A 16,587-nucleotide genomic window follows, 5' to 3' on the forward strand; every position below is an offset into this window, starting at 1 on the left:
GGCTATGGTTTCAGTAATGTCGCAACATTTCGGAACATCTAGTCGACATGTGTAGATCGTGTATCCACCACACGGTGAGATTCCAAAAATGGGCTTCCATTTTTTTTTCACATTTCGTCAACAATTCATCCACTACTCTGCTTCGCATCTGTCATTAAACATTCATGCGCTGTTCCGTCGTTAACGTTCGCATAATAACCACTGTCCTGCGCATACTAATTCGATGGTAATTTAATTTCAGACAGTCACACGGCACAGTGTAAGTAACCAATTGACCGCAGATCTACGGTACGACGGTCAAGGAGAAATTCAATCTTACGTTACACGACCAGGACTAAGATCGAATCCATTACACGCAAGATTCTCGATTCCCCATTTGGTCCAGCACAGTCGCCGCAGCACAGAATGACACACGCACGCATGCGAGAAAAAGAAAGAGAGAGAGAGGTTTAATTTATGTGCGCGTTGTCTTCGTCATTTTCGATTCTCAGTTCAAAGATTGCCCGATGGGGGTTTGCTACCATGTAGCAGATGGATGTTCAGGAAGATCCTCGTGAACATGGCAAAAGGATGGCATTGAGGATTTTTTTTGCGCTACCGCAAGAAATTTATTCATTGCATAAAATGAGTTTTAATTTCCAGAAACGAAGCTCGCGAAATTCTTTGCACGTCTCGGAGGACAATTTTTCCAGGATGTTGAAAAAGCACACACGGGATAATGACAATCGTCGTGTTTGGTTGCCTTCCTTGAATTGTTTGATTTCAGTGTAAATGGCAGCAGTAACAAAAAAAATTACAAAATATACGCAGAAAGGAAAGAAAAAAAAAAACAATTAAAAGCTCACTCACCTTTGTTGAATCTGCGCACTGATGTCGTCTGGGTTCATATCGGAAGCGACCACGTACACCGTGGTTCCGTCCGGTCCCTGCTGTTGCGTGTACTGAAGATTTCCTTGGACCACAATCTGCGTTCCGTCCATCAGGCCCAGCTCGTTGTTGGCATACAAACTCTCCAGGCCCTTTTGGTCGGTGTAGATGACCGTTTTGTTGCCATCATTGTACACGTAATCAATCTGTGCCTTGGGATCCTGCTGCCCGGTCGGATCCTGATTCAATGGTTCGAAATGGGGTATGGCGGCTTTCGGATCGCCGTAGATGACATTTTTAGGTTCACCGCCCACCGTGTAGACGATCTGTTTGGGCTGATTGATGGCCACTGCCTGATCCGGGGAGGAGTCATTTGCTGGGTTGGCATAGATTTGCTGCTGCTGCTGTTGGTGTTGCTGTTTGTCCTCGGTTTCTTTCTCGTACTGAAGGATAGTTGTTGGCAGCTGGTCGGCAGATGGGGTCGAAGAGCCTCCGGCTGTGGCATGATGATGTCCTCCGTAGATGCCGTTGGGGTCGGTTGAAAGTTTGTTGATTAATTGATCGGGGGTTGCCGTGGTGGCCGGAGCATTCACGATCCGGGTCAGAATCGTTTCACCATTCTCATTGCGCGTGATGATGTGATGTTCGCCGTTGATGATCTCTCGACTAATGATCTGCTGGTTGCCCAGGAGACGTTGAATGTGTGCGTTGTCCAGCATACGCACTGATTGATCATCCGGTGAGAGACGGGCCAATGACTGATGCTGTTGCTGTTGCTGCTGCTGTTGTTGCTGTTGATGGTGATGATGTTGTTGTTGTTGTTGTTGTTGCTGTAAATCTCCGTTCAAACCAGCCGGTATTAATCTTCCGTCAATTACTTGATCCCCTGGCGAGAGTCGCTGTACGTGCTGATCCTCTTCGTGAGGCTGATGGTGATGATGGTGATGATGATGTTGCTGTTGCTGTTGATGTTGCTGTTCTTGGATTAATCTCGAATGTAGCAAATTTTGCTCTACTTTATGATCGGGCGAGGACAACTGATGCGGATGTCCTGCCTGTACGATCGTGCTCAGATGTTGCGGTGATTGAATCGGAGCCACCGAAGTGTTGATCTTATGGCCCGGATTTGCGTACAAATATACTGTGTTGGTTTCCTTGTCGTAGACCTTTGTCTGACCCACATCCCCCGCGTAGTCTTTGTGCAGATCTAGTACACTAACATTAGTCATTGTCGCCAGCTCCGGCGGGGGCGTGGGTGGATTCGATCTGATCTCGCTTTGCGCATGCTGGTGCTGCATGTCGGGTGAGGAAGACATTTTTTGCTCGGACTTTCTCCTATTGGTCTCTGTGAGAAATTGCACTTATATATCTACTAGTGTTAATACTGTGCTCTGGAAGCGCTGGTGAGTATTTGATGTTTTTAAATTTTCGATAGAAGGGTGGTTGATATCACATTCTCTATTCTCTTAATCTCTGATTACTGGACGGATTCCTTTGCTAAGACTATTGATTGCACGTCTCCGTTTTACATAGTTCAATCTGCGAAGAAAAGATTAATAAGCCTGCATTAGAAACGGTCGTGAGTTATTACCTAAATATCCGCTAATCGTCGATATTTTTCAATGAGTGTGCACTGCAAACGTAAACATCTGTAGAAGAAATCAGTTTTACTGAGCTTGCACACCTGGTTTAATGGTCTGGCAAACTAGCAGCCAACGTACAGCAGCGGTAGTGTGCTTATGTGATGATTTATACAGTAAATAGAAACGATCGACAGGGCAATACAGACGAGAGTGTCAAGATAGGTTGTTGGCCTTTTGCGATGATGACGGACACCCGAGTACGATTTTAGGTTAAAGTTTTGTCATCGTCAGTAAGCTTGGAGATTACTTGCAAACTTCTCGAATAGGTAATAACCGTGCAGTGTTGCGGAAATCATGATCAAAAAAAGTTTATTTCATAAACCGGTGAAAGACCGTACCTTGGTTAAAGCCGGGTATAAATGTTGTAGCCATATTAATATAAACTAATGAAAAATTTATTTCATTGTCACTCGTGAAAAATTCAGTTGAAGAGATTTTCTAAAAACAACTCAGTAACTGATAATATCACATCCGAGATTTTCGTTCATGTAATAAGCATACACAAAACTCTGAACCTCAAAGTTCACAAGTGATTTTTTGTGTCAGCGAAACTCGATGACGAATTTTAACGAATTTCATTTTAGAAGAGATAATCAAAAGGGAGAAGATATGGTGATGATATTCCGATGTTGAATTTCCATGCTTTCGAATCGCTGATCTGTTGATAAGTGAATCAATAGCAGATTTAATTTGATAATTTTAGACATTCTCGGTGAGCGTGACAAAACTGTATTTTGTATCTTCAGGGATTCTAATGATGAGTAATAAGGAATGTTAAAGGAGTATGTAAATCTGTTTAAGTGGTCAATTCATGTGCTTGAGGGTGCTCAAATTGGTGGAAATTTACAATTCGTAATGCTCAGCAATGCTCCTTTAATACTTCTTTTCACCAGAGTTAAAGCAAAACTACCGGTTCCGGCACGGCACGGTTAACGTTGTTTCAACACATATTTTCGTTTGATGCTCCCCGTGATCAATTTCGTAACTCACAATAAAATGAATACTAGGGAAATGAATGCTAGATAATAATTTTAATAAAAATAATCGGTTTGGATCGTAATTATAATGATAATGATAATTTTACAGTTTTCACTACGCAATAGCAAATGTAAACTTGGTGAATAATATATTCCACACCAAACAGTGATCACAGCGAAAAAAGACTGTTTCATTTCCAGCTGGTTGATTTACACTCATGCACTATTTAGATTAAACCCAATCAAATTCGATCAAATTTGATTTATAGAAATAATAGGAATGCATAATTTTGCATGTCCCGAACGCACAACATGCACAGAGTTTGAATGACGCGTTTGAATTGGCGTAGCGATAACTTGCGCTTCTGCTACTTCTTCGTATCATATTAACGCTAAATTGCACGGAAAGATCGAAGTCAGCATTTTGGCGAAAAAATTAGTTGCTAGTTCTGATTTTAGTTAGTTATTTGTTGAGACAACTAAAAAAATCTTACTTTTGCTAATTTAGATTTTTTGATTCTAATTCCCTTAGTAATAATAATAATAAAATATTTGTTGAAATGCAATTATTTTAGTTGAATTCGCCAATCGAACGTGCTGTCATTTCTTAGCTAAGGCACATTTATTTCCATTAAACTAATTTTATAGTTGAATTAGAAAAATAAAACGTTGTTTTCAACCAACATAAATGATTGAATTGGTTTCTGCAATTTGCAGCTATATGGTGCTCTGTCGTTGAAAAAAACGTTAACACCGTAATGACTACTAACCACTAGATGGCACACTACTACCGAAAAAAATTTCAGTCGCGGTAATCTTTTCTATATTGGCAGGTATAAACACGATGTTGTATTGGAGAAAAAGACATAAGCGAAAAATAAACTTCTTCTTAAAATTTTTTTTCTAAATCGCTGTTTTCTTCATTCGACTTCGCAAAATCGACTCTCTCACTGAAAACTTTGAGCACTCGGAAAACAAAAACCGAATACAAGAAATACACCGGACGGCGTAGCCCGGAAGGTTAAAAGATACAAAAAACATCATATGACATATACAATGTTGCACTCTAACATTCGAAACTCACTTCTCTGTTTCGCTTTAGAACATTATTACGCACAATCGCCTCAAATGCGCACAAATTCTGAATAAACACACTTTCCACTAAGAGTTTACGTCATTTTTACATATCGATTTAGAAATTTATATATGGATATTTCGTAACACATGCGAAAAACATCTTAACAAGAAGTTTCAACAAGACTGTCCTTTAGAGCTTTTTAATGGATTGTCTTGCTTTGACACTTCTCATGAGTTTTTGGCTAATAAACTTGTTAATAAAATCAATTTCATTTTTGTTTTCTTTGTGCTGTCCTGCAGCAATGATGGTGATAGATAAATAGAAACAAACTTTTTGATTTTAATAACAAAATTAGTTGTCAATGAAAATTTCGTGTTGGATTGAAATATTGCTGGTTTCGCCAACTAAACTCATTCTCTAAAAATAAGAGTTTTTTTCAGTAAAGTAAATTCCCAATTTTAACTAATTTTATAGTTATTTTGGAAATTTTGTTGTTAAAATCAACTAATTAAAAAACAGTAATACGAATTAGGCGCAGAGCTAATTTCGGTTGTTCCGTGCACGGAAAGACCGAAATCAGCATTTTGGCGAAATAATTAGTTGATTTTCTGATTTTAGTTAGTTATTTTTTGAGACAGCTAATAAAATCTTACTTTTGCTAATTTAGATTTTTTATTTCTGATTCCCTTAATAATAATAAAATATTTGTTGAAATGGCTATTTTTTTAGTTGAATTCACCAATTAAACGTGCTGTCATTTCTTAGCTAAGGCAAACTTCATTTCCATTCAACGATTTTTTTAGTTGAATTAGAGAATTAAAACGTTGTTTTCAACCAACATAAATGGTTGAATTGGCTTCTGCAATTTCCAGCTATGTGGCGCACTGTCACCGAAAAAAACGTTAACACCGTAATGACTACTAGCCACTAGATGGCACACTACTACCGAAAAATATTTCAGTCGCGGTAGTCTTTTCTATATTGGCAGGTATAAATACGATGTTGTTTTGGAGAAAAAGACATAAGCGAAACATAAACTTGTTTTTAAAATTTTTTTCTTCTAAATCGCTGCTTTCTTCATTCTTTTTCGCGAAATCGACTCTCTCACTGAAAACTTTGAGCACTCGGAAAACAAAAACCGAACAAGGGGACGGGTATAGTGTGATGGGTAAGTCGATGCCTTTCACGCAGCCCGCCTGCGTTCGATTCCCAACCCCGCACATAGGGTCAGAAAGTTTTTCTGGCTCGAAGAGGCGAATGACCTTAAGGTAAAAACCTCTATAATCGAAACGAAAAAAAAACCGAACACAAGTAATACACCGGACGGCGTAGCCCGGAATTTTGGAAGATACAAAAAACATCATTTGACATATACAATTAGTGTGCAACATTCGAAACTCACTTCACTATTCCGCGTAAAAACATTATTTCGCACAATCGCTTCAAATGCGCACAATTTCTGAATAAACTTTCCACTAAGAGTTTACGTCATTTTTTCAAATCGAATCAGAAATTTATATATGTTATGGATAATTTATATATGTAACACATGCGAAAAACATCAAAACAATTTGCAAGCAGTTTTAACAAGACTGTCCTTTTTAGCTTTCTAATGGATTGTTTTGCTTTGACACTTCTCATGGGTTTTTGGCTAATAAACTTGTCAATTAAACCAATTTCATTTTTGTGTTTTTTGTGCTGTCCTTCAGTAATGATGGTGATAGATAAATAGAAACGAATTTTCTGATTTTAATAACAAATTAGTTGTCAATGAGAATTTCGTGTTGGATTGAAATATTGCTGGTTTTTGTCCAGGATATTCGCCAACTAAACAAATTCTCTAAAAGTAAGAGTTTTTTCCAGCAAAGTAAATTCTCAATTTTAACTAATTTCATAGTTATTTTGGAAATTTTGTTGTTGAAATCAACTAATTCAAAAACATTAATACGAATTAGGCACAGAGCTAATTTCGGTCGTTCCGTGTGGTGACTTTTGAATAACTTTTGAGTGCTGTATGTTTTCATGTTCGTGATACCATATGAAAAATCTGTCTATTGGGAATATTCTAGGTCATCCAAAAACTACCTGGAGTTCAGGTCAGCACAACAAACTGCAATAACGCATTTATTCTGCACGGTGTATACTCATGATTCTACTTACAATTCAGAGGTTTATTGTAGATTTTCTAGGTCACCCAAAAACTTCCTGGAGTTCAGGCTTTGATCTACCAGCACAACGAACTGCCTAAATGAACTTTTTGTCTTCGACCCATACTCGTGATACCACATGCAATTAGGTCTGAGGTCAGTGTGTTTTAGGGTATGTTAGAGGGCTATTTTAACGCTTTAAATATGACTTCTCAGAAACGGTGACGAATATTAAAAAACCCAACTGACAATCTCTTAGAAAATTAGTTTAGATTATTTTGTGAAAATTTGAGAATGATTGACTTTAGCGGTCGAGAAAGTCTTTTTTTCTGAAGGAAAAAATGCATAGCTGAAAACGGCAACTTTCAACTTGTTCATTGAATATCTCGCCTTCAAAGGCATGCGTCAAGAATCTATCCTGACAATGTCTAGATAATTTAATTTAGATGCGATTAGTGCATAAAAACATAGGTGTTGTCGCGATAAAAATGAAGAGAATGTTCTTTTTGTGAAGGTAAGTCGATTTCTATGAACGCGTCATTTTTTCTGCTCCAGTTTTCTGGTAACGTAAAGAAAAATGAGAGAAAAATAAAATCGGCTCAGAAAGACTGCTAAACAATCGGTAGCTGTATTGTTGTGTTTTTGAAGACTAAAAGTGTTATTTGAATAAAAATTTGTTAAGAACCGTCTCATTAGAAGCGCATTGAAAAAAGCATGAAAACGATTCTATTGAAAAGCATGAAAAAGATTCTAAGGAAGGGTGTTTTAGTATAAAATCTGTCCTCTCCGCATAGCATATGCGCTAGTTCTCAATACAACCGCTACATTCCGAACATTATAGAAGACAAATTCGCTTTAAATCTTTTAGTTTTCGAACTAGAGCATAATTTTAATATTGAAATATTAACCATAGCAAGCACACTAACTCCATCTGGTGGAGTGATTCCGAAATATACTTTTAGCTTGTTAATAAACTTTGAATCTCTCCAAAATTTGTTTGAAGATTCCAGATGATAAAATGTTCACGATATTTAATGTTGTTTCTCTATTGTAAACATATGAATTATTTCATGCTTTTCATGAATTATTTTCAAAGCGCCCCTGATTGAGCAGTTCTCAACTAATTGTCTACCAAAATGGTGGGTATGAATAACTACTACAAGTTTGCCGAAGATCATATTGTGCTAACGTTTGAAGACTCAACAAAATTCTCACGATCTCTCTCAAGTGCGGATAATACAACTTGCCTGTCATAGTTTTGTTTCCTTCAAGTTCAGTTAATTTACACGAGTATCTTCCAAGACTGCATGAACGAATCGGTAATCGTAAACCATATGCAGAGGCTGACATACCTTGAAGACTGTACTTAACTCTTGCTCAATTTCCAAATATTTTTGCACATTTTAAACAATTACCGATCGTTCTTTTTTATTTTCGCGCAGTCACTTAATGAACGCTGTCACAGTTGCACACTCTTAACGGTTTTCATCTTGCATTCAAAAAAAAAAATTTCAAAAGTTATTTAACTTGCTTTTTACCTTCTTACTGCTTCTGCTACTGCCGCCGCCGGGTTGCCTTTCGAGATACTTGTTCACTTAAGTGTTTATAAAACTGTCATCAGCCGGAGCGGACATTCATTTCACACGCCTGCTAAATTGTTATCAATGTTTTCATCTTGCTTCAACACAACACATTAAAAAAATACTTCAGCGAGTAGCTTTAGGATGGCTTTTACGTTTCTCTTTCACTTTGAGGGTTACTTTGCTTGCGCGTACACTCAATCATTGAACATATGCTACTACTATGGCGAATGCACTTAACTCTGTTATGGCACTTGAGCTGGATGGATTTTTTTGCGGACTTCTCACCGAAATTTAAAAGGAAATCACAATAATCTCAATTATGTATGTTCAGTATTATTTCACACTTTATCACACTGATTACAAGAAAACAAATAAAAATATGCTGTTCTATGAAAAAAAAAAACTCTATACACAATCACTTTTTAACAACACAGTTCCTACATTGCAGTAGTCGATGGCTGCCCGGACATATCTTTCGGGTCATGTAGTCTGTGGGGAGGAAGTTTCGCCCCGTTTCAGTACCGCCCGGCGTCGCGATGTTGCCACACTCATTGGCAATTATTGTTGTTTTCGTAAGTATTCATTCATCATCTGCGTAGCTATTGCTTCTAGTTGCGCCAGCTGCTGTTCGGTGCCGAAGGGATCACTATTAGTTCCCGTGCTTGCATGTTAATTTGCCTGCCTTCGATTGGCGCTGGCTTATTATTGTTATTATTACTGTTCCCTGCTACCCAACGACAGCAACGACGACGACGGTGCGCGATGAGGACGGCCGAACCTTCGTGTGGGTCTTAAACTCTTTGTGTCCTGCAAGTGTCAGGCCAAAGCTGACTAGCCTATTGTGGGGCGGTAACCTAGAGGAGGAGGAGAGAGAGAGAGAAAAAAATGCCGGCAGGTTAGATAGATTGTTAATGAATATTAAATTAGGTATAGGTATATTTCAGTTTTGCACTGGTTGCGAGAAAAGCGCTGTCCGCGTGCAAACAGTTTACAAGCTATTACGGAACATTCCTGGCCTGTGCGCGATAGGCTGTCTGGTGTTGTGCATAAATTACTTATGCTAATTGTTGAGCTTCTGGTGGTACCTTAGATTGGGACGGTATGACACAGTAGTGCCAGTGCTAGGTTCGAGTTTCGTATGGATTGTGAATATTTCAAATTTTCAGGATTTTTACTGACAATCAAAGAAATCACATTAACAGGTTCCAAAATATCCTAAACTCTCAGTATTTGTAAAATTTAATAATGTTAATAATAAAAATAATGGTGGCAATAGTGTTATTAATCGTTTGAATACCCAATAAAGATCCTTTCTTCTTGGACATTCAATACGATTAAATAACCTTGGAGATTCAAATAAACTTTGAAATAATGTTTGAATAATTCCATTGTAAAAATGCATCAAACAACAAATTAAGGTAATTGATTGCATTTCGCTCACCAATCAAGAATCTAAAATTTTTATTACATAGATGACGAAAAAAGCCAACATAAACATTATGAGACAGCTTCCTTCAGAACTTCAAAGGGTTCTTCAATCTGTGGAAGTGCTCTATCATTGAACTACCCGTAAAATGCGGAAAAATCTATACCTCATAAGTAACTCCATATGTTACTAAATTTTTTTAGAATACACAATCAATTTCCTGCATTTTTGCTCGATATTTTTAAATGCAGTGAACAGTTTCCACTTAATACGTTTGTAGGGTACATTACCACACCCCAATCGAAGAATTGTGATAGCTCATAAACCAAAACAGTTCTGTAGCTTCCGCCAAGGGTGTGGAATTCTGCTAGTAAGTCGCATCGAGTCCCGTAGTCCCCAGTAAATCCTCACGTTCATTTCTCATTCTCCATACAGTCACCAAAGCTGAATAGGACTTTCTCTTACCGACAATATTGATCCTTCATGCCTGGATCAAAGCGGGGATCGCCTCATATCCGACAATGGTATCTCAGCTGGACTTAATATTCTACACATTTTTGAAAATCAGTCTAGGAAAACGTTACTGATTGCACTTTTACGAAAAAGTCGCTGTTCGGAGTAACGATTATCTAACTAAGCGGTAAACTGGTGTTAAGTCTAGATTTATTTCGTTAGATAAATTGGTACGATAAACCTTAGAAACGTGATTTGTTTGATGGTTTATTTTCAAATAACGATAAAGAGGTCGATTCTGGCTGTCCTATATCTTATATGTATATATAATCAGTACAGATTCAAGTAGAAAGCAAAAAGGAATGAAAGGCTCACTATTCCATCGTGTTTGATGGTGAAAGATAAGAGTGACAAAGTAGGTGATAAAGGGGAATCAGGGGGGTTTTGGGGGTTCACAACACCCCCCGAAACTCATGAAATTATTAGAAGAGATAGATGCTATCTCGGGGTTAAATTGGACAGCTCACATATCTGCTCAAATAAACCTGCAATTATTTCGATTCATGGATTGACTTTGTAAACGCGCTTAAAGATGACGAGGTAGAGATGACTTGGGTAAAAACGCAGTAGTGGATGTTTTCATCGATTTCTAAAAAGAGTCGAATTTAATTCCGGTTACTGCTATATTATGAAACCCCCTCCCCCCGAAATTTTTTTTGGGTACGCACCTGAAGCGAATAGAACATAACAGTTCGGCTGAAAAGTTCGTATCGTTTAATAGAAACACACATTATTTTTGCCAAAATTCGTTTTTATTGTTCAACATAATTGCCATCAGAGGCGATACAACGATTATAGCGATCTTCCAACTTTTCGATACCATTTTTGTAGTACGATTTGTCCTTTGCCTCAAAATAGGCCTCAGTTTCAGCGATTACATCTTCATTGCTTCTAAATTTTTTACCAGTGAGCATTCTCTTGAGGTCTGAGAACAGGAAAAAGTCACTGGGGGCCAAATCTGGAGAATACGGTGGATGAGGGAGCAATTCGAAGCCCAATTCGTTCAATTTCAGCATGGTTTTCATCGACTTGTGACACGGTGCATTGTCTTGATGAAACAAAACTTTTTTCTTCTTCAAATAAGGCTGTTTTTAGAAATTTCGTCCTTCAAACGCTCTAATAACGCTATATAATAGTCACTGTTGATGGTTTTTCCCTTTTCAAGGTAGTCGATGAAAATTATACCATGCGAATCCCAAAATACAGACGCCATAACCTTACCGGCCGATTGTTGAGTCTTTCCACGCTTTGGGTTCGGTTCATCGCGTGCAGTCCACTCAGCTGACTGTCGATTGGACTCCGGAGTGAAGTGATGGAGCCATGTTTCGTCCATTGTTATATATCGACGAAACAAATCGGTTTTATTTCGATATAACAGCTCCAAGCACTGCTCAGAATCATTAATTCGTTGTTGTTTTTGATCGATTGTGAGCTCACGCGGCACCCATTTTGCACAAAGCTTTCTCATATCCAAATATTCGTGAATAATATATCAAACACGTTCCTTTGATATCTTTAGGGTGTCAGCTATCTCGATCAACTTCACTTTACGGTCATTGAAAATCATTTTGTGGATTTTTTTCACGTTTTCATCGGTAACAGCCTCTTTTGGACGTCCACTGCGTTCATCGTCTTCGGTGCTCATATGACCAGTACGAAATTTTGCAAACCACTTACGAATTGTTGCTTCGCCCGGTGCAGAGTCTGGATAACACTCATCAAGCCATTTTTTGGTATCGGCGGCACTTTTTTTCATCAAAAAGTAGTGTTTCATCAACACACGAAATTCCTTTTTTCCATTTTTTCACAATAACAAAAGTAGCTTCACTCAAAATGCAATATCTCACAAACTAATAATCAGACAGCTGTCAAATTTATACACGTATCTTTTGAAGGTTGGTACTAACTGAAAATGGTATGGATTTTATTCTAGTGGCGCCCTCTCATAGAAACGATACGAACTTTTCAGCCGATCTGTGATGTTTGCCTGCTTGGCGTAATTGGGTTCTAAAAGATGATCACTTAACAGTCGCAGTTTCAAGAATCCAGTTTTATCCATTTTCAAAATTTCGTTTTGTAGTAATGGTGAAGTAAAATAATCATTATTTAAAAAAAAGTAATATTTTTTATTGTATCTGCCTGGAAACACTGTTTCTGACAGATCACGCGTGAATCGTGTGTAGTGTCATTGCTAAACTTGTTCAGTTTGGTCTATAATTCAATCATGAATCGACCTCCAACATCTAACATTTGGTGAATGAGCTCTGGCAAAGTTGGAGGAAGATCCGCTTTTTATCGAAAAATTGGGTTCAGTGACGAAGCTTATTCCTGATTGAATTGATACGTCAAAAAGCAAAATTGCCGCATCTGGATTGGAAAAACAAAAACAAGACCAGCCAGAAGCATTGCAAGAGCTACCAATGCATCCCAAAATAGTCCCTGTTTAGTGTGGGTAATTGGCCGGTGGCATCATCGAGCCGTACTTCTTCAAAGGCGACGATAAGCGGGACGTTACTGTGAATGGCGAGCGCTACCGTGTGATGATTGACGATTTTTTTACTCCAAATGGAAGAATTGTGTGGTTTCAACAAGACGGTGCCACATCCAACACGGCAAGCGAAACAATGATGACGTTCTATCGATTCCAATAAAGAATTAATCGATTTTCTTAATTTTTTTGTGTTTTTTTAAAATCAAGTCAAATTGAACTGCCATCTCCGCCTAACAGTTCAATTTGAACCGCTAAGCAGACGCAAAGTTTACACTATTTATGTAACGACTTTTTGGATATTGCACCGAGATGCTATATCCTTTCTGATGGCTAGATCGAAAACAAACCGTGATTTATCGAGAACGAGAACGAACGCAGTGAATTAGCTTTTTGTGTTACTCCCAGTGCAGAACTTTCAATATCTTGTCTTCGCATATTTTAGGCTTTCCGGAACGATCCTCAACAACATACTAAAGCTTGAATCTTTCAATACCTGGAAACTATTTTACTCTAACGCTCCTGGCTGTCAGATTTTGAATGTTTTTACGAACTTTGTTTGTTGGAATGGTTCCCCTGGTGATGGGCAATCCGTTCGCGATCGGTTCAAAAGAACTAGTTTATCTGGAAGAATGAGTGAATAAAAGTTCTTTGTTGAAGAAAGATAGTTCTCCGATATTTTCAAAAGAAATAAAAGTGATTGAGTTCCAAAAGAATGTGAACACGCAGGGAAGTAGTACTCATTAGATTGCTTTCGCATTTCATCCAACTCAGACGATAAAACTGAAACCTCTTACGTTCGGGACGGCAGAATCAAGTACATTATTGTTTAGTGAACAACATAACGATTTCGAAATGAGTGAACCAAACGAACAAAAGCTACCGCCTCCGAAGCTACGAAGCGATACAATTATTGTTGGCTTCAGGCAGTACGAAATTCGATCTTCGATACGAGAGCTTGAAGGTTTGCTTGAGGGCTGAGGACAGTACGTTTAAGACGTACGTTTTGGTTTACATTCCCTCTTCTAGTTTCTTTGAAACGGTGATGAATATTGAAAAATACATTTTTGAAAGTTAGTTGAGAATAATTTGTGAAATTTTCAGAATGATTCTTGAGTTTACCGCTCGTGTTGTTTTCATTTCGAATCAGAGAACTTCTGAAAACTGCAATGCTTGGAATAGCAAACCCCTACCTTTTTATCGAATATCTCGACGTTTAAGGTTTATATAATGAATATACCGTAACGAAGTCTGGATAATTAAGTTTAGATACGATTAGTACATTAGAACATATATTATAAAACAAATAATTGTCTTATATTTTTTATGAAACGAAATGAATTCCAATGCAGCTACTCACTACACTCTTGAGATCATTGAAACCTCGCCCAAAGACCATTACTTCATTGTCACGGACAGTGTAAGTTTAATAGAGGCTCTCTAAGTTTAATAGAGCATCTCTCGAGAGAAAACTCTTGAAAGTTGGCAAACTTCATGGAGCAATGATGAACTGGGACGTTGGCTAGACTCCATTATCCCTAAAGTATTGACGAAAGCTTGGTTCAGAGTAAGGAACGTGAGTCGCGATTTCATTCGTGTTATGTCTCGGCTCATGTCAAATCACTTCGAACGCACATCTTCGGCATATCGGGCTCTGCACCTGTGTCTATTTTTTGTTTATTTTTTGGGAGCAGGGAAAAGCTCGATGGAGATGAAATTTGGCAATCTATCTCTCCAGCAGGCATAAAACCTCCTCATCTTTCATATCAACAGATTACAATGATCCAACAGATACAATAAGGCTTAACACTAACAATAAAAACTAATAATTAAAACTAAACCTATAACCCTATATCTAATTGATGACACCAAGCACTACAGGGCAGCAATAGTGTTCTTGCTTAAACTGGCGGAGAGAGAAGAGAAAAATGGATAGGTAAATGGACGATGAAGGTAGGTGGAGGTGGTCGAGAGTTATCAGGACGTCGAGCAGGTTCTGGTTCGGGATGTGTTGGCGAGTCGGGATTGTTCATACATGCTCCTCATATACCAGTACCTTAAACACATTAATATACAAGTGTAATCTGTTATATCACGCGCAAAAATTTGCTCCTATTCCTCGACGATGTATTTTCTGAAAAGGATGTCAAAAAACCAGTTTTTGTAATAAATCACATATATTTTCAATTTATATGAGTTTTTAATGTTATACAAAGTTTTTCATCATTCAGATGACATAACTTATTTCGATTTGATGATTGCTTTTTTAAAGTCGTGACAAAACAGTTACTAAACTATTCAATTTATAGACTGTGCAAAAAAATTATATTTTGTGGCAAGTACCATAATAATGAATATATACTGAAATCTGATCTGACATTAAGTGAACCTTATCATTGCAAATGTCAAGGACAAGGATATTTGAAAAGAACATATCTCACCTGCAGACGATCGCAGACGAGTCACTCAACCATGAAAGCTCTTTTGAAGTAGTTTAATATGTAAGTAGTCTCATCTGCACCTTTCTGCGCCTTTTGGTGATACACAAGTTGAAATTTGGTTATAAAAAACATGAAAAATGACTCTATTTCATTAAACTGAAATGATAGTAGCATAGTATGTTTGAGAAAATTATGTAGTTTTTAATGATGAAAAACCTTGTATAAAATGAAAGACTCATATAAATTGAAAATATATGTGGTTTTTTACAAAAAACTGTTTTTTTGACACCCTTTTCAGAAAATACATTATACAAATTTGTTTGAAATAACTTTCTGAACAACTTTGTCGAAGTAACTTAGCCCCTATGTTGGCTATGAACTAAAATAATATTTGTATCTCACTTTTAGGGGGATTAATCACATAAAATAAAATTTGCCAAAAAATTGAGTCTATCATTCTGAGTATTTTTGCTGAAGATACTGTACCTCAAAAACCACGTTCTTATCAGTTATCAATTAAGAGCGTGAAATTGCGCTTTTGAACCACTGTGAAGCTGGAGTGTATCCCTCGGACCCACAAAAACAATTCTCGGACCCACTGGACAATCCCCGAGTGAGATCCAACTCACCTACCATTGCGACCACATACTGTAGAATGTATCTCCCAGATTTGCAGTCATCAACATACGACAATGTGAACGAAATAGAACAACGTTATAATTCAAGAAATTATCCTAGCCTTAAGTATTTGGCGACCATTATACCAAATGACTATTACGCCAAATGACTTTATGCCAAACGGCGTTATGCAAAACGGTTTTATGACATATCAGTATTATGGCATTATCGCAATACACCGAAACCTCCATTTACGAACTAAACGGGGGTTCGTAAAAAGAGGTAGTTCGTAAAAAAAGTTTACGTTATTTGGGATTTGGTTCGTAAAAAAAGTTTACGTTATTTGGGATTTGGTTCGTAAAAAAAGTTTTGTGTGATTATTGTGGAAACCGCGCATCATATGTTTTTTTTTCGGAACGGATGTGAAGAGTAAGTGCAAGAAAATGATGTTTGGGTTCGTTTCAAAATCCAAGATGGCGGCTTCCGGTTTATTGAGATTGCCTAAAACCCCTAACAATATGGGTATCTTCGGAACGGAATTGATGAGTAGATGTCGGAAAACGATGTTTGAAGTGGTTCTGAAATCCAAGATGGCGACTTCCGGTTTCTTGATATTCCTTGAAAACCCTTACAATATGGATATTTTCGGAACGGAATTGGTGAGTAGATGTCAGAAAACGATGTTTGAGGTGGTTTTGAAATTCAAGATGGCGACTTCCGGTTTGTTGATATTTCTTGAAAACCCTTGCAATATGGGTATTTTCGGAACGGAATTGATGAGTAGATGTCAGAAAACGTTGTTTGAG

General features: G+C 37.7%; 1 protein-coding gene across 4 annotated transcripts in view; it reads right to left on the reverse strand.

Annotated features, from left to right (window-relative positions):
- LOC131438847 (protein grainyhead) overlaps nt 1-16,587 on the reverse strand; it is a 454,054-nt gene that overhangs the window by 353,204 nt on the left and 84,263 nt on the right. For all 4 annotated transcript variants that reach the window (XM_058609180.1, XM_058609182.1, XM_058609183.1 and 1 more), the window contains exons 2-3: nt 8,251-9,149; nt 850-2,406 (exon numbers count right to left, since the gene is read on the reverse strand). In XM_058609180.1, coding sequence (XP_058465163.1) covers nt 850-2,183 — 1,334 coding nt within the window. In that variant the 5' untranslated portion in view covers nt 2,184-2,406; nt 8,251-9,149. The remainder of the gene's footprint in view (nt 1-849; nt 2,407-8,250; nt 9,150-16,587) is intronic.

Source organism: Malaya genurostris, chromosome 3, assembly GCF_030247185.1.
Source record: "Malaya genurostris strain Urasoe2022 chromosome 3, Malgen_1.1, whole genome shotgun sequence".
NCBI lineage: Eukaryota > Metazoa > Arthropoda > Insecta > Diptera > Culicidae > Malaya > Malaya genurostris.